The 27484-nt window shown below is 40.0% G+C and overlaps 1 protein-coding gene across 1 annotated transcript in view; it reads right to left on the bottom strand.

Moving 5' to 3' along the window:
• Positions 1-343: 343 nt before the first annotated feature.
• cadpsb (Ca2+-dependent activator protein for secretion b) overlaps positions 344-27484 on the bottom strand; it is a 64872-nt gene continuing 37731 nt past the window's right edge. Inside the window, exons 12-29 of the mRNA XM_040159019.1 lie at positions 21643-21779; positions 21344-21531; positions 20391-20492; positions 20226-20289; positions 20013-20136; positions 14534-14640; positions 13199-13228; positions 10502-10658; positions 10255-10396; positions 9300-9461; positions 7804-7959; positions 7516-7663; positions 7323-7397; positions 7098-7181; positions 6598-6630; positions 6297-6404; positions 1144-1248; positions 344-1056 (exon numbers count right to left, since the gene is read on the bottom strand). Of these exons, the coding sequence (XP_040014953.1) occupies positions 880-1056; positions 1144-1248; positions 6297-6404; positions 6598-6630; positions 7098-7181; positions 7323-7397; positions 7516-7663; positions 7804-7959; positions 9300-9461; positions 10255-10396; positions 10502-10658; positions 13199-13228; positions 14534-14640; positions 20013-20136; positions 20226-20289; positions 20391-20492; positions 21344-21531; positions 21643-21779 (2099 nt within the window). The 3' untranslated portion in view covers positions 344-879. The remainder of the gene's footprint in view (positions 1057-1143; positions 1249-6296; positions 6405-6597; positions 6631-7097; positions 7182-7322; positions 7398-7515; positions 7664-7803; positions 7960-9299; positions 9462-10254; positions 10397-10501; positions 10659-13198; positions 13229-14533; positions 14641-20012; positions 20137-20225; positions 20290-20390; positions 20493-21343; positions 21532-21642; positions 21780-27484) is intronic.

The raw sequence follows: 27484 nt of genomic DNA on the forward strand, positions 1-27484 counted from the left end.
TGCCAGACATCTCATTCTACACAATTACAGAACAAAGACAGACCAACTCTTTTTTTCAATAAAAAAAATTATTTTTGCTCTTCTCTCTGTAAAAGTGCAACTCAATTAAAATAGAACCTGTTTCAAGGCCTTTTAATGTTGAAATAAAAATAGAATCTCCCAAGTTATCAAAATGGCGCTATGAGAATATTGCATCTCTAGAGTACCCACTTGTTGAAGTTCAAGATTCCTGTTGAACCATGTCTAATTAGTAATTGAGATGAGATCACATAGCATTGACACATGATAAAAATGCAGGTCTCGCCTTACTGTTGATGTTGGTAACAGTGAGTAGACAACAGTGTATCTGTAACAGCCGTAAACAAATACAGAGGTTTATTTTCAGTTTGAAGCAGTTGGCATTCACTTAAAAACGGACAAGACAAAGAAAAGGGTCCACACACTCATCATCACGACAATGTACCATTAATGAATGTAGAATACGACAAAGAAGCGCCATATAGGTTTGCATTGGACAGGGACACACCTATTAATCTCACTCAACATTGTCAAACAAATGGTTCTCCATATTGCTTAGTAACACATAGAAATGAGTTTAGAAATGAATGAAACAAAGACAGGTGCTATCTTTATCATGACACAGCTAAACTGCCAATCATGGTTATTTTTTTAACATTTTTATTTTGATTTTCCTCAGTATAAGTACTATTTTTATAGTTAATAGTTCCTTCATAGGCATTTCGAGCTGACAAAGAGGTCCTAGAGTGGCTATCTGAGTTGGTACATGCATCGGTAACCAGGCTAAAGTCAAAAGTGTGAGAGGGGGGTTGGGGTGAAGAGGTTCAGGGGGGAGGGGACTGGAGTTTCAGTGCTCGGGCTCTAGTCGTCCTCTTCATCCTCCTCATCACTGTCCTTCATGGAGATGCCCTGCATGCCTCCTTCCCTCACTGAAGCAGTGGCCTCCTCCACGGTCAGCCTGTTGCGCACCGTGTCGTACATCTTACTGTTCAGGGTGGAGTCGAGGACGCCCTGCAGGCGGAAGTCCCGGTACTTTTTCTGCAGTAGGACAGAGATGCGTCAGCCCAGTGTGGACACAATGACCCGTGGACGTTTTCTCAACCGGCCGGGCACTGGCTCCCTTACCTTTGTGATCCGGATGAGGATCTTGAGCTGGTAGACGTGGAGCTGCTGATCCATGCGTTCAGTGAGCCAGGTCCCCAGCAGGTTCATGGTGGCAGTGTACCATTGCTGAAACACATAAACACAACACTCTCCAGCAAAACACACATTCACACACATACTCAAGACATCATAACATAGAACTAAACTCTAAGACACACACCAAGAACTACGACTAAACACATACAGTACAGCATATGACAGTAAAATTAACATTCAAGTACCCCCATGTGTGTAATTCAGCATCACTTCAATAAAACCTCCGGAATGGTTTTTACATTTCATTTCACCCACGTGTACAGTTAGCGAGGATTCATGTCAAGTCTCTATCCCACCTCACGAGACAGACATTCTTGCATTTCATGAGTCAGAATCAGCGGTCAATGCAAGTTCACAGTAATGTAAGAATGAAGTCATGTTCAAAAGGAATCAATCTTAGCGGCTACTAAAGAATTACAAGCTTGTTTCAGCCGTTTCTTTTTTTTTAATCACGCGCCTTAGATTAAAGAAACAATAATGTGACCTTCGCTGCTCGTATCGCCTTCTGTCTCCATCTCTTGCTTTTGAAGCCCCGTGAAAACTTAAAGATCTTTCGAGACCATTGAATATAAAATAAGTGAGTCAAACTCAAAGTTAAAGTTTAGACTTCACTGACCGTGGCTAAATGCCGATTGGTGCAGTGAAGTAGGCGACATCAACTTTTTACCAAATGAGCCCTGTCCACTTAAAACCAGAGAGAGAAGCACAGAGTCTCGCTCTCTGTGTTGAAGGAATAGTTCGTCCCTTCGGGAAATGTGAAGCTGGAACCAACAGCTGGTTAGCTTAGCTTAGCATAAAAACTGGAAATGGTGGAAACAGCTAGCCTCACTCTGCCCAAAGCTAACAGAATCTTCGTTCTTCCCAACGAATTAAACGAACGAGCAGTGGTGGAGAGTAGCTACGCACATCAACTCGTGTACCGTACCTATGAACAACTTTGAGGTACTGGTACTTTACTTTAGTATTTTAATTTTCTGCCACTCTGTAGTTTTACTCCACTACACTGAATGTGATCATCTTATAAAATATGATGCCGTCTTATAGATTAAACTGTCCGACAGTTTACCATGGTCATCACATGTTTATACATTAATCAATTCAGTAACATAAAATATAAAATAATATCACACTCTGACACAGGCCGTTGTGAATAATGAATACTTTTACTTCTGACACTTCGAGTACCTCTTCCTCCACTGTAAACGAGCAAACTTTCAGCAATAAAAGTGAATAGGTGTAGATCTCAAAAAACTACTCCTTTAACGTGGGACTGCATCGATCATAGTAAGAAGCTGATTGAGGAAACACATTTTCAGGGCCTTCACATTTATTAAACAGAGGCTCACCTACCGATAATTACGCATCACCTACCCATTGAGATATTCATGAATTAAACATGAAACTCGGTCTAATCACAATCGGCAACATAATGACAAATTCAGTCTAAGCAAACTTGGGCCTGGTTTGTTTCAGTAAACGCTCTACACACACACACACACACACACACCACGAGTTTGACATCCACACACAAACTGCATTCATAGCACTCTGAAAAGCTGAAAAGAGGCATTTTAGAGAGATTTACTGAGAGCACTGGTACTACAGCTACTTGTGAAAAATATTACGAGGGAAGTCATAAACCATTGACAGATTTATCTGTCTTGAACTGTAATTACCCTTAGAATTACTCACAAAAAAAAAAGGTTATCCAAGTCAATATTTTGTGAAAGCTGCATGGCCCATCAATTACTGAAGGCAGTCACGTAGCCTTTATATACAATTTATTCAAGTAGAAATTGCGAGCTGCATTAAAAATTACCCTACACTGGATATAGAAAACTACCATGGGGAATTGGAAATTATAGTTTTGACACAAGTTCATTAGCAAAAGAAAAATAGAATGAGAGTGAGTAAATGGTTAGCAGGCAGGGAGCAGCGGTGCTATTTTCTTGTACCTTTTCTTTACTTTGCTTTGAGTGGTAGTTTCCCAGACCATTTAAGTTTACAGTTACAAGAGAACAGCACCCAGGTCTAATAGAAACAGTTGTCACACCATCAAAATCCAGAAAAGAAGTCAACTTTAAACTTGTGAGTAGGCAGGAACGCAAGACGCTTTAAAGGCCCGAATTGGAAGCGTGAGGATTTCATTCGTTTGGTTGTTGAGGTTTAGCTTTTGGTTTATGTAGACCACGATTAGGTGAATGGTTGAAAGGTTTGAAACTGAGGCCGGATATGCAGATGCCTGTCCACTTCACAGTCGAGTAGAGCGTGCAGTGCATGCAGACCACGCAGGTGGGTGGGTGGGTGGGTGGCAGAGTACGTGCTAAGGAAGGCTGCTCTATGTGCAAATGAGGCAGATCTCTGAGGAGGAGGGTCATGCTAGAAGATGTACACAGGAAGATTATTTGACTCTAAAATCATGCCAACCAACATAATGTGATAAAACAACGCAACGCAACACTAGAGATAAGTGCCACTTTTTGAAGAGAGGAGGCAGCAGGAATGGTGTTAATCAGAAAAGAGGAGATAAAAAGGATTGAAATAAATCAGTGAAGGAAAGAGAGATAAAGTAGAGCCTACGCAACTTCTGTGAACGCGTTTCCACATGCGTGCAAATGGGTGGATGGGTGGATGGAAATGCATTCAAATGAAAGAGAAAAACATTGACATTCTTGAACTAAAGTGTAGTTTAAAACGCTAAAACTGAAACATTCACAGCTGGAGGAATCTTCAATTTAACATGACAGTGCTGAGTAGGATTTCAGTGCACCTCGGGGCCACACAGAGGACACGGGGGTGGGGGGTGAGGGTTGGGGGACTCCACACTAGAAAAACTGATGACACAGAAGGAGACAGGGGAGCCCTTGTGGACCTCAAAGACAAAAGCAGACCCACTTCACAACAGCATCACTCCTCACTCCCAAACAGAAAAAAAAAAAAAGGCACAGGACTCCTGCTTCTACAGCCAACACAAAAATAGAAAACCAAAGGGAGACTTCTGAGTGTCTCTCAGACAGAAAAACTCCACGTCACTGCCTCACAGAACTGAGAATCTGTCGAACACACAAAGCCGTCACACACCTGCAGAGACACAGGTCTGTACAAATAGTTTCTGAATGACATGGAGCACACACATCACAGCATTATGTGTCGTTCAAATCACACATGGAGGACACATTGCTGTCAACGCATCCCGCTAGGATTATGTTTTTGTAAGACAGTGCTCTCTTCACCCTCTAACACACTGGTTCCCAACCTTTTCGGCTTGTGACCTTTTCTAGCCTTTCCGAGTCATTCCTGCCTCGTGATGCGCCCTCACAGGTGAGCTGTCAGCACTTTTACCAGAGAGTGATGTTTCCCTCTCAGACCGCTTCACTTTCATAGGTTTAATAGAGTCCTGCAGGCCGTTGCACCAGCTATGCTGGGGCTCAAATCTAGCTTGGTTCGAACGTGGTGTGGGAGTTACACTATAGCTAAGTTACGATTTGAAGTTAAGATAGACACTTAAACCTTACACCTGCAGCACGCAGTTGTAAGTCACTAGATAGAGGAAAGAAAGAAGAGCTAGGGGAGTTTTTATATTGCTTTGACACACTACGTCCTTTTTTTTTGTCACACAAAGGATGCAGAAAGTTTAACACCATGATGGAAGAGACTTTTGTTGCTGCAGTTATTATTTATGACCATATTTATGTGTACAGCCGTCTTTACCTTAGAGAAAAGAACAAAAAAAAAAAAACACGTCAAACAGCTGGAATGATCAGGCCATTAGTCAAACCTGCAACTACTTTGATAAATGATTTGATGGTCCCAGCTTCTCAAAGGCTTTTCTTTCTCTGACATTAGAGTAAGCTGAATATTTTCGGGTTTTGGATTGTGGGTGGAACAAAACATTAGACATTTTAATGACATTTTTAAATGTTTTCTGATGTTTTACAAACCGATAATGAAAATAATTGTTGGTTGCATCCCTAGTTGATTAATGAGGTGGAGACATAAAGTGATGCATTGTATGTGAGTTAGTTTACACATGGTCACATACATTACTTTTAGTACTATTACTAATTAAACAGTCTGTTGTAGGTCTCTTCATTTCTGTCACTACTTAGTAGTGGATTTCTCTCCCATTTTATCTGAGGTGATGCACTTGGTAAAACATCATGCTCTTTTTATTATGGTTGACTTAGTTCAGTTCAGACGGTGCAGTTATACAAAGCGGCGAGTTTAGTATGAAATCACCAGCTACAACGTAGCAGTTGGTGCCGAGCTTATCCTGAAGCTGGTGCAACAGGCTGCTGTAGAGATATTTCACACGGAAAAAAATAAGAAAAGTCAGAAGAAATTGACATCGTTCTGTGCAGCAGAAATGTTCTTCCCTATTCTGCAAATCAACTCACGACTTCTCGGATTTATCTTGTGAACCCTTAGTTGGGTCTTGACCCCCAGGTTGGGAACCACTGCTCTAACAGACCAAGGGTATGTGACATGTCAGCCTCTGAGTTTGACATCATTATGTCCCTCTGGCCCATCCAGCAGTGCATCTTATACCCAGCATTTGCAGTTCACATAGAAAAACTGCATGGGTGCCTCGCTGTGGACTGGACCACGAGGGCTGAGTGTCATTTCTTCAGGAGGCTGACATGCTTTATGCGCAAAGTATCTGAAAGCAGAGAGTCCTGTGGTTAGCTACTTATATAAGTCAGTGTTCTGACTAGTGATCACTGTGGATAGTTCTGTCCTTTCCAGAGAGCACTGCTTCAGATAATCCTTTTTCGAGGATGCTTTTATGGACTCTTTGTAAAATAAAAGTTTCCTTTTTTTTAATACACAAAGGCCCAAAAGCACTGTGGCAATGCACACCAGAATGCAGAGGGCAGCAGCTAAGGTTCAGAGAGAAGAGAGACAGGAAGAAAGAGAAAAGTCAAGAGGGGTAGAGGATCAGAATAAGCCTCTTCTGCCAGGCTGAAATACATTTCCTGGTCTCAAAATTGGACTTATCCCTCTCTGCCCTGTTGTTGTTTTGCCACATTTTGGAAGGCCCCTCCCTTCTTGTGAGGAGGAGACGGCATCTTACTTACATCAAATAACCTTTCTATATACACCTCCTCATTGACCTTATCACGAAGCATATCCTGAGAGTGGCGCACAAAGGTCACATAGCCATCGGCCACGTCCATGCCAGGCTTCTGTGAAACGGAAACAGAACAGCGTCAGCGAACAGGAGAGGAATGTGCAAAAGCTGTCTCTATCAAAAATCACTATGATCAAAGAAGGCAGAAAAGAAAGGCTGATTAAAATCATAGTATTTTGTTCAACGGCATCTATTAAATACACACAAGCACATAAGCAAACAGAGGGGTAAGATGTTATTAGACTTACAGGTACATCCACATATTTTGAGGCAGCTTTGACCTGAAATCAGAGCAATAAATTGTGAAATAAAGTCAGAGAGTTTAAGAAAATTTCATTTATGATTCATATCATTAGGGCGGGGTGTCTTTTAAAAACTTTTGATAGAGCTGCCAAAATGATACCTGGGGAGTTTTAATACCAAAACAGTACTTGTACAAAAGCTAAATATGAAGGCTATAAACACATTTTTCTATTTAATAAAGACAAAACGTCTGAAATGTTTAAGTGGTACAAGAACTTTTTCTAAATAAAATACAGACTAAAAATAAAATAACAAGTTAAGAGCAGTATGAATCTGAGGAAGAGATTTAATGGCAGCTTTAGGTACTTCAGTACTCTACTGGCATGTTTTGATCGAAAAATATACAGATAACCTGCCATAAGTATAATTGATTGATTCTAAAGAATCAACTGCTTCAAGGACAATGAGGCACTGAGGGACTGAAGAAAGAGAAGCTTCATCTCACCGTGAATGAGAGGAATGAGGAGAAGAGAGTGCCTTCATCATATCTGGAAATCTTAGCCAACACACCCTCCAGAATGGCAACAAACTGAGGAACAAAGCAAAGAACAGGATTCATCCATAGCTACAAAATCATAACTTGTAAAAGGTTACAATTCTGGTTTATTCCTTTTTTTCTGATCCGTTGCCAAAGTAATAAAGAGCTGCCACAGCTGATGTACAGGTGTACCTTTGCAACCAGGAGCTGGATCATGTCCCTCACACTTTCCTCAATCAGATCGTCTATTTGGGAGTGGAACTGTTTCTGCCAAAAAAAAAAAAAAAAGGGCCACATTTTCAACAAAAACATTCATGATAGTGGATATGAAACAGATAAACTGTCATTTGTAACATGCGGCCACTGTCCCAGATGAAGTTTTTACCTCTTGGCCCATCTCCATAGCGCACAATTTAGCTGATTGGTCCTTGGCATCCACCATCACATTGAACATAGTGCATAATGTTGGAGAAATGCGGAAATCTGTGGACTTGCTGCTCTTTGCCAGCTTGGACTCAAATGCCATCCTGGTGCTGCAATGCAAGGAAAATATTTATACGTCCTATCCTATAAAAAATGCAGTAAAATGTCCATTCTCAACATTTGGTGCCTCAAAGTATTTCTGTTTCTGTCAGTCGTTCCTCTTATCATGCACTAAAACACACAAACACACCGCTTGACGCAGTTCTCGATCATGTTGCTCGACATGAGCTTGATGCGACTCTCAAGGTGTTTGGCAAACTCGTCCTCAGGCCAGTGCAGGTCCCTGATGAAAGTCTGGAGGGCGTCCAACTTCCAGAAGAGATCTTCCGACGTCCCAGAGCCGTTACTGTCATCGATCCAAACACGGACGGACACACACACACACACACACACACACACACACACACACACACAGGTCAGAGGACAGAGGTCACCTTGCTGGAGAGAGGGGTCAAAAGGTGGTAAGGGGTGGGGGGGGTGTTGTGGCAGGTGCAGAGGAGGATGCTGTTCCTCTGCACCTAAACACAGTTCAGTTTTACTCCGACCATATACTGACAGGTCCGTTCAAATGTTCCTGTTTGTTCAGGTGATACTGAACAGTCAGTGTATGGGTGAAGAGGAGCGGGCAGGGTTTACTGTAACAAATCAATAACCATGCTGCAGAGTATGGTTATTGACTGGGATGTGAAGTGGCCACATGCAGGTAAAGTCACTGCAGATGCAGCAGCTAATCACACTGTGCCAAGACAAAGGAGAAGGGAGGGAATGGAGACGTGAGGGAGGGCATGTAAAAAAATGGCCTTTTAAGGTCCAAGGCTGTTTCCACAAAAATAAAGATATCCAAATTGATTTCCTCCATCACAGGCCCTCTCTCAACATCCATGTCCCCAGGCTGTGGGGCCCCTGGAAATAATTACCAAACAAACCATGCAGACTTTTTTGGGCATCCTGAGTAGAGCTGATTGGGAAAGCGCCACAGGAAAGATGTGGAACTGGGGGGGGGGTTAAAACGGAGAGGCACAGACCTGAACGCTAGCAGCCAAGCCTCTCCATATTATCACCTCCGATCCAACCCACTCTCTACTCTCCCAGTCAGACTACTAGCAGGTGGTCAAGGTCAGAGATGAACCTACAGCCATGTACAATGTACAGTACGCTAAAAATCACTAAAGCAAATGTCTGTGGACAACAACTCAGAGGAGATACATCTTTTGCAGAACGGAGATCTTGACTTGCAAATGTTTTCAAATGGGGACATACTGTTTGTTGTTTTTTTTTCTCTGCACAGCAAATCCCCAAAAAGCATTGGAGCAATATATTTATCTTTTAGTTTTGGCCTGTATCTCCACACCTTAGCTCAACAGCATGCATGTTGAGACAAATGAGAGTGTTTCAGCCTCTCATTTCAGAAAGCAGAACCCCATCTATTCTAACACCTCTCAGAGCGCCCTTGGCATGAACATGAACAGTATTCACTCACGAGAGAAAATGTGCTAAAATTCATTGTTATACATTTTCGTTATTTGTAACATGCTGTGTCTAGTTAGAGCCACACAGGACAAATTTTGCTGTGTATCTTTTCAAATTTTGTCTCATTCTTAAACAGTCTTTATCTGAGGGCATCTTCATACCAAGGAAGTCTCTGATTGCTTAAAGATTTCTAAAGTAGACTAGTTGAATACACACTCAGAGTCATATATAGCAGCCATCCATGACGGGGTAGAAAAGCTAGGCATTTGTGGAAGGTTAACTGATAGTCCTGCTACTGGCACTGGCAGATTTGGTACTTTGGGAATTTGGAGGTTCACATTTGGTAGATTCACATTGGGCAGATTACTTGTTAAACTCCTGCAGAAAAGACAGACAAAAAGAAAAAAAGAATCCATAACAGTGGCGTGGGAGCTGCAGAAAGCCATGTAACACTCATCATAAAAGTAACGTAAAGTCTGAAATTAGGTGAAGACAGGAATGTACAGTAGCACACATGAACAAGACCAACAGTAATTGTCAAAGACGCACATTATATGAAAAGTCCTATAGAGTAAAGAGGGCTGGACTCAGGATGCACACATATACTGTATTAAATGCAGTGAAAGGGAGAAGCAATGTAATACTGAAAAGAATAAACACAAATAAAGACCAAGAAAAAACATATTTCATTATCTTTTGACTTAATGAATCTTATATATAGTCTTTGCAATAAAAAAAAAATGCAAAATCAAAAGTGTGGAAGCCACAACAAATAAATAACATAACAGCAACATAACAGACCGGAGACTTTTTTTTCTGGCAACATGTCAAAACACACATTATGAAGGTTAGTTCACAAAACAAAACAACAGAAATATTAGGTGTTGCCCTGACCCCAATGTGTCAGAGAGAGATTGGTAAGACACATACATTAGATTTGTCAAAGACTAATTTCAGAATAAATAACCTATTTCTTTCACAGAAAAAATAGGTTATTCAGCCCACTCTTGGCTCATTCCTTACAAGTGAACCTACAGGAAGCCTGGGTGAACATTAAAGCTGCTCTCACAGATTTTCTCAGCCTCCACGTAGTCAGTCTGTCATCTGATCATAAAAGCCTTGCATCCTCCAACCATCCTACAGCCTAGCTGTAAAGACGGAGGTTCCTTACTTTACAGGCTCCCAGGACTCGCGCTCAAAGCCCTTGTGAATTGACTGTGCGATAGAGGACTCCATCAGATCCACATATCTAACCACCAGAGGAGCATATAGATCCTGAAGGTGTTTGTGGAACTTTCCATTGCACAGATGATCTGTGCAAAAAAGAACAAGTGGTAGAAAGATATTAGTGGCTTCGCTTAGCATAGAAATATCTGAAGTAGCTATAAAATAAATGTGGGACAAGCGCAGAGGCTTACAGTCTGTCCGGAGGAAGTCGTTGAGCAGCTGGAAGAGAGGGAAGCTGTCCCAGCTCTCAGGGGATTGGATCTCCAGAGCGGCATCCATGTCGATGGCATAGAGGGCCAGGAAGTTCTCTGCATGCTCCACCATGAGGTCTGTCCACCATGCAAATGCCTAGAGACACAGCAGGGGGGAAAGGAAGCAGGTGAACAGGGTCTCCTGTAAAGACATAAGGGGACAGAGGAGGAAGGAAGGAGGAACTAATACACACAACAGGAGCTTATTGGTCTTAAAAGGAAATACCATTGTTTCCATGTATGCTCTATGTATGTTAAAGGAATAGTTCAATATTTTGGGAAATAGGAGAGTTAGATGGGAGGATTGATGCTATTCTTGTGTCTGTCTGTTAATATGAAGCTAGAACCAGCAGCCGGTTAGCTTAGCTTAGCATAAAGACTGGAAACAGCTAGCCTGACTCCACCCAAATGTAATAAAATGTGTTTACCAGCACTTCTAAAACTCATTGACACAGTCAGTATAGTTTTTTGTTTAAGCCATAGACAACAACAGGCTTTAGTTTCACAGGAGGATAAGTGCCGCTATTATTTCTCTGCCGGTCACAGTGACTTCCTGGTCGTCGCCACGAGTGGTCTAACACATTACTATACATAACACTAAACAAATGAGATACACCGCCTTGATCAGTGAGCTTTCAAGGTGCTGTTTTGTTTTTGTGTTTTTTTTAACCTTTGGGCAGAGCCAGGCTAGCTGTTTCCCCATTTCCAGTCTTTAAGCTAAAATAAGCTAACTAGCTGCTGGCTTGAGTTTCATGTTTAAAGGGCAGATAAGGGAGTGATATCGATCTTCTCATCTAACTCTCTGCAAGAAAGCAAATAAGCCTATTTCCCAAATGTCAAACTATTGCTTTAAGTATGCATTAGACGTCCTCTGCTGTCGAGTTTTAGGGAATTTGTTATTCGTGTTCATGAATAATGAGCGACTCTTTGATGCTGTATGTGGACCGTGATTTTGTTGGGTATTTCCTTTCAAACATAGTTTCACTGAATGGAGAGGACACACCATCACACCTGTCTGCATGACTTGTGCCAGTTTGTGTGTGTGTGTTTATGTGCGCGTGCGTTTCCAGTCACATACTCTGAGATTGAATCCAAAGCTTTTATTGATTAGAGCTTGAAGGCGGGATTAATTATAAATCCAGTTTATACGTAGCAAAAGAATCACACAGTAGGGTTGCATGTTCGTGCCTTGTTATATTCATGACACTAGCTATTGATTTAAAGGGAAAGGTGCTTTTCTCATGCAAATGTGGAGCTCCCTGCATGCTTTTCTCTCAAGCTAAGAGATGAGGGGTCCACCATTCACATCACTGACAAATCCAGTGCCCACTAGATGTGAATGTGACTCATGCACATCTTCGACTAGGAACACCGAAGACTGCAGCACACAGCATCTTTTGTGTTGGAGTGCGTCTGTTCCAATTAGTTAAGTGAGTCTCTGAGATTCAGCTGGCCATTTTCTAGCACCGTCAGGACTTCCTCGCCCTTCGACAGCGGAAGTACAGTAGTTGCTTGCTGGCAGTCTTGGCTTGGCTTATTTGCTTACCATTAAGACTAACGAGTTGCCAAGTTCAATAAACAAAGCTTAATCTCTCCAAATTATGCTGCATGCTTTCTTTTACAGTTCTTCAGTTATTTTCCCATTGGCTTAACCACCACAATGGCAGTCAAAACCTTACTTACCTGCCTACTTACCTGCCCACTCCCAAAATTTAAAAAGCTTGATAGTTCTAGTGTTGACAAACAGGCAGCAAACAAAGATCTTCTCCATCACATTCAAGGAGAGGAGAGATACTCTAATTACGGACGGGGGGGGGGTGAAAGGGGAGGACCGTCAAAGTTTCCAACAGGTGAGGGAGGGGAAAACACGGCAGAGTGACCTACAACCTTTGATAGCGGTTAAGGGACACATACAGGACCCTGAGAGCTCTACGGCAGACCCAGTGCTCAGCCAGACAGACTATAGTGCTGTATCAATGCAACTGTGTCAAGGGACCAATCCTGAGGGAGTGTATTGATGCTGAGGGGGGAAGGAGATGTGGCATCATCTTCTGGACATGCACAGAGCATTATGGGAGTTTCTCATTCAACTTGACTACATACCTCTTTTCCCTGCTTCGACAGTCACCAATCATATGACAGTGAGAACACAGGAAGATGTACAGAACAATAATGTATTTTTGAGGCATTTCTTTATAGGGTTTGTAAACTAAGAATAGACAGCAGAGAGGGATGGAAGAGGAGAAGCCAGGGAAGTAATGCTTGAACAAGTGCGGACTGTGAAAATTAATTGTTGGATGGAGGGGGAAACAAATGTTTATGGTGGATCAAACTTCAAAGGTTCACATGGAGCATACTTTGGGGAATTTACTGGTTCAGCATGCTTGGAGAGAAAGGAAACCTCTTCATGGCCCGATGAACATGCTTTATGATCACAATTATGTTGCGCAAGCTACAGTGCCTTTTAATTTTTAAACAAGTTTGCTCTCTCTTCTATGCCTAGAAACCCACCCACTGCTAAAGTATCTATGAGTTCATTCTCTGCCTAGAAAGGTGCCTCTTGCCATAGTGGCGCACATGCCAAACAGGGGGGTCGTGATGGGGACTGAAGAGGAAAAAGAAATAAAAATACTGTACCGATTGATCTCCAGAACTTGTGACTGCCGCCTGTCAAGCATATTCAGAGAGATACAATAAATCTGCTTTATCTGCATAATCTAAGATCACACTGGATCACCTTCAGATCTAAACAACTACACATGCTCATCATGCTTTCCATTAGCTCAATGTTTATAGTAGCAAATAGGATGCAATAAGGAAGCTATTTTCAGTGGTGGAAAATAACTAATTACATTTATTCAAGTACTGTACTGTACTTTCAGAGAGAAATATTTTACTTTTTTATTCCATTAGACTGATTTGACAACTTTAGTTACTAGATACTTTTCAGGTTAAGATTTTTGCATCCAAAAAAACGTATGATAATTTTATAATATAAAATGCATTGTTACAGATTAGACCATTGTTTTCCCATCTTCAGAAAAGCATTTTCGATGTAACAGACTAATTTCGAATCTAGACCTCTCAGTTGGTTTTATTTTAATAACAAAAAGGGTAAAATTATCAGTTATAGATATAAATTAAATTATAAGTTTAGAGATAAGTCCAAAAAATGAATAAAAAATTTGTGTGGTAGAACTTTGCATTGCTTCATTAATCATGTCATCATTATTGTGTCTCTCACTGATGCATCAATATTTACAGTTCAATAATATAATATATAATGATACCTTACTCGGAGGGACCAATTTTCTGTTGAAGGAGAATGTTTATTTTAATACTTTTAAGTATATTTAGCTGATAACAGCTCTGTACTTCTACCTAAGTGGGATTGTAAATGCAGGACTTTAACTTGTGGTTGTGTATTTTTACATTGTTGTAATTAAAGGATCTGAGTACTTCTCCCGCCACTGTCTATTTTGTCTTGTAATTGTGGCAAAAGGGAAACGTAATACAAGATTATGAGTAGGCAGAAGCCATTAGTAACGTGTACTGGCCTGTATTACTGTTTTGCATTCTGTTTACCTTCCTGTCTTCTGTTTATACTCAACTACCTTGAATAAAGTATTACCATTTTTCAGCAGCTTATTGAACACTGCAACACTGAGCTATGAACTGTGACACATTATATCATTTTTCTGTCTCATTTACAACCTCTGCTCGAACATAGCACTCTGATCCCATGTAGCCATGGTCTGTCGAACACCAATTAGAGATTTCCGAAATTAAATTCATCTTTGAAAGGCTTTTTTTTTTCTTCTTTTTTTTTTAGTTACCCGTAGATGAAAGCAGCTTTATTTATAGAAGACTCATAATAAAACTAACTCCCTGCTGTGGGGCGGAGTGAGATAAGAGTGAGAGTATAGAGGGAATGTGTTTTGAGGAGGAGAGGAGGAGAGGGTTCTCACTCACCTCCGCATGGTGTTCCTGGTTCTGCTGGAGGACCTCTATGACTAACTCCGCCAGGCGAATTGTTTCCTCCAGCTTTTTGGCAGGCGTGACTAAGCGGCCTACGTTCTCTGAGACAAAAGGATGAGGGTGAGGGATGAGTGGTTAGTCAAGCACAAAGAAGGATTCCAGGGGGATTTTTATGACTATTCAGAAGATTTTTCCTGTATTTTTGACCGTTTAATAAAAGTATAAACACAGCACTTACACTGTGATGTTTACGTACCATACCCCCCATACAAGTAAAGCGTGGTCTCATTTATATGAATTTTAGGCTGCATGACATAAAGCAACAGAACTGATGTGTTTGTAGGATAATTAGATTTATTTTGGAAGAGTATCAGGCGAACGGATAGTGGCATTGAGATGGAGGTGCAATGTACATCAAAAACATGCATACTGCAAAGCGGTACTGAATAAGCCATCTGTATAAGGAGCTGCTGCATGGTGTGGTCAAAAAACACTCAATGAACAGACAATGTAAAAATAATTCGCTACTTCTGTTTGAAGTTTTCCATCAAACCAATTTCAAAATTTTAAATTCATATCCAAATACATGTCTAATACTGAATTACTGACTGGAATCAAGCTTTTTACTCACTACCTGTGTTGTTTTAGAGTGGAACTGATAAAAAGTCAAAACAATTTCATCAATATCCTTGCAGATATTTTTTCTAAAAAAAAAAATCTAATATCTAATCTACTAAAATGACATTTGTAGCCATTTTTTTTTACAAGTAATTTAAATACTTTTAAAGAAAATTTTTAGGAATCTCATAGACATTTTTGAAATGCATTTCCAAATTATGATGAATTTCATCTTATTATATAATCTCTTGACTATACCACACAAAATTAATTTTTTTTGAAACAGGTCATAGATTTTGCAAAGTCACCCTAAACAAGTCTGACTCGTTTCAGCAAATTGCCTAAGGTGTTTGGTTCACTAGATTCTTAAAAATGTTATCCCCTTAAAAAGTAATCTAGATTAATAAAACAGTTACCAATCAATTGATTTAATCACCCTACATGTGCTTCAGTGAATATTTTTAGTGTGTGACGGTGTTGTACCAGCCATTAACTAAGGTTTTGTGCATTAAAAGCTGTTTTATCACTAGCTGTTGACTTCGGTCTATAATTTGCAAAAAGCTCCAAATCACTTGCTTTTACCTTTGCTGACAGAATTTTCTCATAAGACAGTTACATTGTCATGAAATGGGATTATTCAAACAGCACGACTATGTGGAATGATATGTGTATAATTTGAACATGGAGCTGAATGGCTACACAAATCTGAAATCAAAAGCACATAAATACATAAATCTACATAAAACAATAGCAGTCTTAAGACTGCAGATCTGACTGGGGGTCTTTTGTTGTTTTCACTATTATTTCACTGCAAGTAGTAGCTTTTTCTCCAAGTTTCCTCAGATATTTCTACTCAGGCCAAATTAATTAATGTATCTATTATCTGTGAAATGCCTTTAATTCTCTTGTAAAGTTTATCATCAGGGGAAATCTGAGATATATAAAGACCCGAGGTAGTACTTCAGCCATCGTTTTCAGGGACATTTAATCGACACTAATGGATGGATCACATGGATTTGTATTACAGTCACTATATATCCTGTGGTCATAAGGTCCCTGTAAGGGAGAGCTCTGGGAGCAGATCTGAAAAAATGTATCATGGTTTGGTGTTGAAGGGGCAGCACAGCATGCCTTTGCTGCTTCGTGAGCGCCATTATGCATTACAATCATAAATTGTATGTAATATCTTCATTATGGCATTTAAAATGATAGATTTCACTGTTCAAACATAAGACACCAACATCCGATGTGTCTGACTACTGTGGAAAATTAAAGGGCCAGTTCACCAAAATGACACAACACAAACATACTAAATAATTGTTTTTCACATTTCCCTGATGGTATTTAGCCATTAGCCATGCAAATAGTTCTGGTTTATTGCTGCGGTTGTTGACAAAACTCTAAGAAGCTGATATCTGAAACCAGCTGCAAATAGATGGATGAAGATGTCTGTGCTCTAGATTTTATGTTTTGCTGTCACTTGATGTAAAATGTTTAATATGGGCTTGTGTGGCAGCTTTTAGTATATGTTTTTACACATTTTATTTGTTTTTTGCATTTCATTAAGTTTTTTGTTTATTATGTTTATGTCTGTGTGTGTTTCACCTGACTGCAAGACCATTTTTAGCTCAGGTACAATAAAATTGCAGATGAAGCGGCAGTTGCAATAAAACCAGAACTATCTGCATGACTGCATACCAAGAAAGTAGGAAAAAATGTTTGTTTGTTTGTTTGTATATTTAATATGGCTGAACTGTACCCCTTAAGTATCCAAAATGACTGGCAAATTTGATTTAAAGGTAAAATATGACATTAAGAAAATGCGTGTACTTATACACTCTTTAGCTGAAATGTATGTTAATTTGTGTTGCATTTGATGATGAGGCTTACATTAAAAGGTGGCTTATATCCCTCTTTTTTTCTTTTTTTCAATTTAACATTTCGGCAAATATAAAACTTAATCTTGTTGTAAGAGATTGTATTACGCTATAATTTTTCATACAAAAATCTTGTTTGCTATATTTCTCAGCCACAGAAAACACCCTAACCGCACCTTCTGAAGGTATTATTCTGTGAACTGAATATTGGATTCAATCTGAACCATAAGAAAATTAAACTTCCAGAACAAACTCAACAGTCTTGAGCCATATCTGGAATGACATAAATACTATAATACATACTATATATTATAGTATTATATAATAAATACTATAATACATACTGTAATACAATCTCCATTGTATTTACTTTATAAAAAGAGATGCTTAAAACATGGCAAGACATTTGAGAACTTGAATGAGTGTGTATATTACCAGTGTTTATAATATACTGTATGGAAGATGTGCGACAGGTAAATTCTGTGCATACATGCATATGTTCTCTATCTACTGACAAAATACGTGTGTGAAAGGGGTGAGGGGTTAATGTCTGGGTGTAAGTACATGTATGTGTGCACTGTTGCTAAAGGACAAGCTAAATATAAGTTCACCTGGATCCTTTTGATCCTTTTGACCTTTCTCAACTTCAGCAAGAAAAAAGGAGAGAGAAGATAAAAAGGAGATGTTTAGAATTAGCACGGTTCTAGGGTTATTTTCACTTTACAGGGGGAAAGCTCAGAGTTGTTATTCATCACCATGTGACCCTTTCAAAGAATCTGCTGGGACGTTTTCAGCTCCAGGGAGTGAGGTTTCTAGGCAACAGACACACGTCACAAACATATAATAAAAAATAGAAACGCTGAAACATTACCCTGTGGAAAACTGGAAATTAAAATAGTGATAAGATGTTTGTTAACAAACAGACAAAAGCTTAGACTATTGTAAACAGGTAGGACACACAAACCACCAGAATCATAGACAGGACACACTGAGTGACTTGAGTTGATCTGAATCAAGTAAAAAACACAAACAGGGGCTGTTAAATCCAGACACCCTACTCTGTCCTCCCCATACAATAGCTCTGTCGACAGATGCTCCTTCACTATCTGTGGTGTCACAGTGAAAAAAAAGCCTACCTGTTCGGTACAGCACACCACTGACACATGATCAGACCAAATGACTGGAGGAGATAACAATGTAAGCAATGTAAAAATGCATTCAAGTCAAAGGAATGGGCATCCAACCAAAAGAAAGAAGCTTACAGACCAGACTGCTCATTCATGTCCATCACAAACAGATGGTACTAAAAAAAGGACCCCGTCTGATTCAGTGTGGTACTGCTCACATCTCTCGACTAGTGCGCTCCCCACTCACTCTCACAGACAAAAGGCACAGATAAAAACAAGCATGGCAGGAGCAACATCTCTAAACAAAGAGGAGAGGCAGAAGGGGGATGAGGTGAAAGCACAGGAGGAGGAGAGAGACTGGGGAGAGGATGATGAAGGTACTCACGGATGGTTAAATCCATCACTTGAGACGCCAAGCAGAAGACAGGGTGCTCATACATTTCCCTCTTTTTCCCTATAAAAAAGGATCGGTGCATGCAAGAGGCTGGGGTCAGAGGTGGGAAGCCTAGAGATCAGAGGATGATGGGAAGAGGGCTGTCCAGGTGAAAACGATATTCTGCTGGGCAGGAGACCCAGTAGGAAAGTCAAATGTTTGGTTTGTTTTGAACCAGGTGCCTCACAAGGACAGTGGGAAGTAAATTCACATGGCATGGCAAGATAGTAAGGTTTAACTCCTTAGTATCTTTAGCACCCTGAGGGATTTCTTTCAAGGCATAAACAACATCTGTGTTTTCTATGTAAATATGCAAAGTGCATGTCAATGCATTTAAGGAATATACTGGAAGAAAAGACACAGCGAGGGAGAATAAGACATCATAAAATGTCTTGTCATTGATGTAATTTCTGATGTGTAATCCATGCCAGTAAAGAAAGGCCATGTTGTTATGTCTCAAAGCACATGCAGGTGGCTGATGCTGGTTTGTAGGTGTTCAACCCCAGCATTCCTTTGGTTAAAAGCCACTTATCACATAGTAAAATAGTCAAATAAAGTGATAACTGTGGCAAAGCCAACAACTGTGGGCAAGGAGAGAAAAAGCATAGCAGACAGGGAGGGACAGAGAGTAGAAGATAGTGGTCTTCAGCAAGAGCATTAGACAGAGGTGACAGGGGAGCTGCTGGTAATTCAAGGCAGGGGGGTTGTTAAGGGGGGCAGGCAGCGTCAGCTGGAGGACTCAGAGAGGTAAAAGCTACAATAAGATAATGGGACAGGGGGGAATGTGCATCGACTGGGAGCTGGGAGTCAGGACATTCAGTTAAGCTGAACTCACAGTCCAATCATCAAATGTAAGAGGCCGGGATACTACACAGCTTGAATACTCAAGGCACAATGAGAGATCAGCACATCAACAGATTTCGGGGCTTTGGATTTGAATGCATTTTTACTCACACACCTCTACACAAAAGCCAACTTGACCTACAGAACAGCACAGAGCTAAAGCAGGCCTGAAACAAAGGAGAGAGTTATTGGACTGAGACAAGAAGTGTCCGACAAACCGTCACAAATCATTTGGGATATGGACACAAATATACCATATACCAAGCGAATTCACCATGTGTAAATAAATAAATAAATGACAGTGACTAATACAATCTCATACTGGAGTAAGAAAAAGGACATCTGGGAATATATAAGTAGTCCTTTGTTTAAAAAAAAGTAAAAAGTGGCTCTTAGTGTTTTATTCAAAACACAACCTCTGAATGAGCATTTCAATCTGACACCATACAAAATTTCATACCCTGATATTTTAATGAGCATTATGATGGTTTAGTAGATTTTTTTTAACCGTTATATCAGTAAGAAGTCCAGTCCGGCAGTCACTATGTGATGTCGGGTTCTGTGTTTCTGGTTACCTTCAATTTTAGCGTATTCTTTAATCCGCTGGTAGTTGAGCTGAGCAGCCTGCTCCAAACATTTGCGGATGACTCCTTTAACTTCTTCTTGGGGAACTGGGGTCACAATGTCCTTCATCAGGACCTGTATTTAAGAGGAATTATGTAAGCTATTTTCATTACATCACAGTTGTTCTTTCATGGGGTATAAAATGTTCTTTATTATTTACAAACCCTCTCCAGCAAAGATAAAGTGGCCTTCAGTGCACCCTCTGGACGACCGAAGGGGAAACAGTATCTACAAAGGAAGATGTAGAACAGAAAATGTAATAAAAGTGGAAAAATATCAATAGGCATTTGTGACTTGAGGTAATGTGCAGTTGGTGGATTGGCAGTCACCTGAAATTTACAATCTGGCTTTCCAATATCACACGCAACCGCTCCTTGATGTCTTCAAAGCGCTCCTTCTCATCCACTTTCACTGTGCTCAGCCCGTCTGGCCTATGAGGATCACACCCACATACTTTAACCCAGCTGAAACCCTAGAGATGGTTCAACTTATGCAACCTCTCGTCTGTGTCCAACAGGTGACACAAAAAAAGAAAGACACACAGGCTCACAGCTATCAGCTCCCCAGGAAATGACTGCACAATTGTGAGAGATTTGTCTCTTGAGTTCCGTTTGTGTTACACATACAAATAAATGATAATGTCTCACCTTTTTTGCCCTTGAAAGAGTGGTATTTTGGAATCCATTCTCTTTCTAAACTTGAATATGCGTACTCGTTTAGAGGCAGTGCGAGGATCTGGGCTTTGGGAGCTCTTTGGGGACATGAGGACCTCATAGCCCAGCGGCCCCCAGTAACTGCTGCCCTCTCTGACTTTAACGGACGCATGGGAGGATGAATAATATGGACAGTAAGAGACTATGGCAACAAAGGACAGAGAGAAAAGAAAACAAAGAAAAATGATAGAAAACAAGGAAATATGTAGAGATATACAACTGATTAACAACAGTAAATGTAACAAAAAGCTGAAAAAAATAAGCATAACAATAACATAAAAAACAAAAGAACACAAATACGGTGAAATTACAAAGATGGAAGACAGAAAACTGCATAAGATGCTTCTGATGAGGCTGACTCCATTCTGTCCTTCCGAGTGTTCATGGACATTTTGTTTGCCCAACTCCTTTGTATAGTATATAGGAGGTATCAGTTTGCCTTATAGAATACAATTTGTATTTGTTTCAAAGGAGTTTCAGTGTCGTTTGATCTTTATGTGCTTTCAGGTCCTGTTCAGCAATGTCACTCACAAAGCACAAACATTTTAAAAGAAGGGATTAGGGCACACCTGTTCCCATGGACATGGGAGGCACAGAAAGCGAAGCTGTAGTGAAGAAGAGTGGGGTCAATTATAGCCCCACTTTCTGCTCTTTCCAGCAGATCACGCAGGTAACACAGATGTCTGTGACATCCTCGAACCCCGTTCCTGGCACAGTACTCATCCAAGACAAACACCTGGCCTGGACTGAACCATCCCTGCACAACATAAACACAAACGGGGGCTGCATTACTGTACATCAGCTAGCAAAAGCAGCCCACTGCCACAACTGTATTAAGTGGTGACATAACGAGGAGAGAGACACTCACCAAGCAGCAGAAGGTGTCATTGAGCCTGTGGTCCAACGTGAGTCGCTGCACCATCTCAAAAAGCGAGGCGTGGTCAAAGCTACAGGGGTTAGCGGAGATAAACTCATCCATGCCATGTTTCTGAGCTCTGTCAGCGTCTATCCAGCCAACAGCACAGGGAAAAGCACACGATTCAGAGGAGAAGACATCAGTTAGGCACCGGCAAACAGCAAGTCTTCATCACAACACAGAAATACCAGGGATTCTTTTTGGCTACTTCTAAGGGCAAATTATAAACACTTACAGCTTACATTGTCAACTTGCATTGTGTCAGACAGCGTAAAGAGATTTGATGTATTGGTGGATGAGATTCTATTGATCTGAAGCTAAGCACAGAGGGACGGGTGCTTCTACTGTATGTGCATGCATGAATCTTAGTATGTCCCATTCCCTGATGATTTGCAGGGGAAATACAATTTTACATATCAAAAACGTGTTTTAAGAAGTGCTGCTGGATAAAATTATATGGATTCTTCTTAATGTATTCAATAGATTCTGCCATTCGCGATTGTTGAATGTCACTCAGGTCCTGAAAAATATTGAGACGTGTGCTAGTAAAAAAGACACAAACATGGCAAAAGAGTAATTCAGTTGAACACGCTGTATAGCTACAGTATAAAGTGCTAACTCAGGAAAAATCTAAGTTGTAAAAAAGTTATCAACTGGAGATTTGCAGATTTCTCTCCAGTTATAGATCCTGAAAAAACAGGCTCTGTCTGGTTTTTAATGTTTGTCTTGCTTCATAACTTTTACCATTAACGTTCTCTGCATCAAGAGGATTTTTGAAACACTAAACCTGCTCTGTGAAACTCAATTAAGAAAGAACACTAATAGCATCAAATTATGTAAAAAATGCAATGAAACTATAATGAAATTCAGTAGATATGGGTGATGAAAACATTAATGGAATAATCTGTTTTTTACTTCTCTAAACAAAAATAATTGACATCTAACAAACTAAACTGACCTTAATTTCTTGCACTGTAAACAATAAAGCTGTCTGAGATGAAATGATGGGGAAAAGGATGATTCAAATTAAATAAGAGATGCAGTCATGTCCTCTGTGTGAGTGTGAGGTGTCATATCCATGAGACACTGACATGAGTGATGATGGTTTGGGGGTGAGGGTGGGAAGTGGAGGCCTGAACTCGGCTGGGCAGGGCTGGAGTACTAAATAGAACACAACTGACATCTGTCAACCTCCAGGTCAGTGAGAGGGAAGGGGGGAAGTGTGTAATACGGGTGCTAAACATTCACAAAAATTTGCTAAAAAGGAACCAATAGAAGGTTACACGTCAGAAAATTGGCTTATTTTTACTCCAATCTGAGAAGGAAAACTTATGAGAAACAAGTAAAATGTGATTGATTGAAATAGAGATTGCTCAAGGGAGAAGGACAAGACAGGTACAGTAAGTCATAATGTAAACAAGTAGGAAAGTTAACACATAAAGTCTAGAAAGACTGAGCGAAGATAGTTAACGGCATTAGAGGTGTGGTCAGTGCCAGATGAGAGACGGTGACGGGATGAAAGAGGATTTAGTGGGTAAGACAACCTTTTAATGGGACAGAGACAGTGGTCAGACAAGTGTTGGAGGAAACTGATGACCACAAGACGAAGTTTCACTCAGGGGCAAGTTACAAAGGAAGTGATGTTGTGGAGGAGTGTTAAGATAGTGAGAAAACATCCAAAGAGTGAAGAGAAGGTGCCTGGGGTTGGGCTATGACACACAGTGAGTGGGCTATATCTCCTTTGGTTGGATAACATGAGGAAATGGAGTTGAAGTCCAGAATACACTCAATACTACAGTAACATTATCATAACTTACAATAACTTCTTGATAATTACTTCAACCATGAATAAAATGACCAAATTACCAAAGTGAATAGGCGAGTACTTTTGCATACATTTATAAATTATCACATGCTGGAGAACATTGTGACTTTTCATTGAGCTTTTAAATGTCATGCACATCTGCAGACCCATTTTCAAATTTGCAATTTTTTTTCCTTTTTTTTGCATTCCTTTTTTTTTCTCTACGCATTTGCAAGTTGACAATACTTTAATATGTTGCAGTGTATTCATGATCTCTACAGAGCACACTAACAGGCATACCACTACCGGAGAACTCTAATAGGGTAGCAATACAATTTGGTGCAAGTACATGGGTAAATAGCATGAAGCCGACAGAGGCAAAACTGTATCATTCTCTGGGAGATGGGGGAAATGAATGAAAACTCCTGTAATTGTACAAAAAATATGGACACATGACACAGGTGTTCTCCTATTCAGGCAAACAAAAGGCAATCAAATGAAATCAAAATGAGATCTCTCCTTTTCTGGAGGTGTAACACCGGTCTAGCCTCTATCTACAAGCCCATCTACTGTAGGAGGAAGGAGGGGGGGATCCGGAGTATTGTATCGTAAGAAGGGGCGGCATTAGCTACTCCTTGTCTTTGGCATTCAGAATACTCCGCATACATATTTGCCAACTCTCATCAAGAAAAGTTCAAAGAAAAAGAACTAAAAGCAATTGAGCCCTCTGAAGTAAAGCATGATCACCACTTAGGAAGTATCAAAACAAATTTCACTCATGCATCAAATATATATTTTGAAACATAGCATCACAGACTGCCATCATCATTCACACTTTATCCACATTTCTATCTTTGACTGAAGGTCTATATCTTATCTAAGTGCTATAAAAGAAACCTCTGTTTGTTTTTAGCTCTTGAAATGTACATTATTAACAATAAATTTACATTTTAAATCTTTCTCATAACATAAAAAAAAGTTTACTTGCTTTTCTAATAGTATGTCACATTTTATTATCACATTGCTTTACTCTGAGGGGTCCCATCACCAATATGAATAAAGAGAGAAGGCAATTATGCAGTTACAACTTTAATATCAACTTTAACCACTACTGAGTCAAATAATAAGTTCTTAGATAAAATACATGCATCCTATACTGGCACGAATGGATGCTTATACTTGGATCCTCAAGCAGAGGTCGTCAAAAACAAAAACGTTATCAACTAATATCTAAGACATGAAGCGAGACGTGAAAAAGGAGAAGAGGGAAAGAAGAGAGAAAGAACGTTGCATTGTCAGATAATCAGCGGGGATTATCTGAGCTGTGCCGGCTACAGGGAAGCACTTACCCTTGAGTCCAGCTAGAAGACAGCAGGGTAAGAAGGGACAAACCAGAATAACATAAAGACTAGCAACAAGGCTGGAGGAGAGCAATCACGAAAGACCCTGACCTAGCAGCTGCATTACTCAAGAAGGGTACAGGCAAAGCATGAAGAAGAAAACACAACTCAAAAACAACAACCTATACCAACATGAGAGTTTGTGGACGGTGGTGTGTGAGTACATGTGAGGATATGTGAACTTGACAACAGATGTTGAGGCATATTAGAGAAAGAGGGAGACAGAGACAGCAAGAGAGAGACAGAGACAGAGGGAGGAAGAGAGAATTTACGATCCTCATCACTCCACTGCAGTTTATTTAATCTGGATCCTGGACAAGTACTTAAGGAGTCGAGAGCCACGCGTTAAGTACTGTCACGCTGTCTAACCGCAGATCAAACAGAAGGCTTACTTTTTTAAGGGACATTGGCAAACACATACACCTTCACGATGAAGTAAACCCCAGCAGTCAGTTTTATGTGTGAAAGATGCCCGTGTCTTTTTTAAAAGGAAAGAGACTGTGAAGGTCCTGGAAAGGTTCAAATAAATCAAGTGGTGACACTAATGGTGAAAATGGTGAAAGTGTCTTCAATAAATCTTAATGTGCTTTATAGGAGCACTCCACTGATTTTACACAAAGATCATTCTACTTGTCATGGTTAGTACTACTAAACCTTGGTTTCCATCTAAATGTAGCACAAATTTTAACAAGATTTTTAGAAAAAACTTCGAAATCAAATGCGAATTAATGTGCATCCACTGCTCTTATGTGAATATTAGGAGTTGGGCAGATTGCGATAAACAGTTGCATTTCTAGTTGGGTGCCATGAGACTACTGCAGACGAAGAGGGCACAACCAGATGATGTAATTAAAGAAGCGCCAGTCAAACTTCAAACGATGGAAAACAATGAGAAAACATGGGGGAAATATGGCATTTATATATGTTTCGTGTATTAATTTGAGGAATGTCTCCTCTTCATTTCACACAGATCTGATGTTTTCATCGGTCACTATTTTTGTCTCTCCAGTGGAGCAGAAGCCTCAGCGGATGTTTAATTCACATGCTTCATGTGCGTTATGATTTATGAGCTAAGTCTGTTTACACTGCACTTTGTCACACTTTGCTTTTATCAGTACACCAACTTTGCCACCTCAGGCAGGCATTAAAACTTGCAACATTTCAGATTTTTTTTCTGTTTCAACTGTCTGTGTTTACACCTGGGTTTTTTTAATTCACGAATTGAACATTTGCATGAAAACAGGTGAAAGGAAACGCACCGTGTGAAAGCCGTTGTATAATGTCTTCTGTGGCTTTGGAGGAGCTTTGTCAAGTCTTAAAAAGTAAACCGGGTGATGGTATAGTGATGTCATCAGGGCTAACTTAGGTTGAGACTGAAGACCACAAACTTATAACAGAGTCTACATTACTAACTAGATGTTTGGCATTTTAAAGATGTTTGTATTTACCAGACAAAAGGGCAGTATTTTTGGATCTTGACCCGAAAGTCAGAACATCTCAGCCTCTTTAATGATGACCATTCTTATTTCGTCTCTCACAAATCCCCCACCTTTATGGAAATCACTGGAGTACCCCTTTAAGCCATCTTTAGAGATTTTGATCAGTATGATATCCTCACAAATAATATGAATTTGTTGTATTTTCTGTACAATATATTATTTGGAAAGTCCAACACAAGCATAAGCTTATTACAACACTTATGTGTGTTGTGTGATGTGCACTAAACCATTTTCTAGTATGAAACTGGTTGATTGTGGAGGGAAAAACTATTCAAATTTTGTGCAGATCCCTCAGAACCTTCACAGGACTTGTTTTCGATCAGTCCACTGCAGCAGAGTCAGGAGGACTGTGTATGTTATGGTCCCAGTGCCATTCAAGACCACCAGGGGGTGAAACATGTACGCGTGGTGTGCCACAATGTTTCAGGGAGGGGGTAGGAGGTCTGTGCCACTGTGAGGAGGCTTTGAATGGCAACAGCTGGCATCAGAGGCGTCAACTAACCACAAGAACGATCACATACTGGACAAAGAAACCAATGGAGAAACAACATAGAATTTATGTGATAGGATTCTGAGTAACTGGTCCAGTTCATATAGTTCTATTAAAATAATATGATTAACAAAGAGACTAAACTTGGGGCTAATTATTATTGTAACCCTAGGTGTCCTTTTTTAATATTTGTATTAAATTCCAATTATTTTTTCTACCATCCTTCTAAGGAAAAAATAAAAAATTTCATTAAGAGTTGGAAAAGAAATCATTCTTAATGTGAAGTCAAAAGATGCACACACAAAAAAAAATATATTTTGTTCTGAATAGCAGGATCTATTATTGTGGATTGTTTAGCAGTATGTGACATTAGGTTCAGTCGGTCAGAAAGGTCTTTGTTAGTGTTGTTATGAGCAAAAATACACAAGTTTGAACTTTTGGTCTAGAATAAGAAGAAAATGACTGACAGGGGCCAAAAACCAACTAGAGTATATACAGATTGTGTGAAGAAAAGCGTTGCTGGCGGAATTTGAGGAGATACTTACAAAAAATATCGTATTCCCTTCTTTTATGAGGGGGGACACAGGAGACGGTTACAACA

Source organism: Xiphias gladius, chromosome 21 (assembly GCF_016859285.1).
Source record: "Xiphias gladius isolate SHS-SW01 ecotype Sanya breed wild chromosome 21, ASM1685928v1, whole genome shotgun sequence".
Lineage (NCBI taxonomy): Eukaryota > Metazoa > Chordata > Actinopteri > Istiophoriformes > Xiphiidae > Xiphias > Xiphias gladius.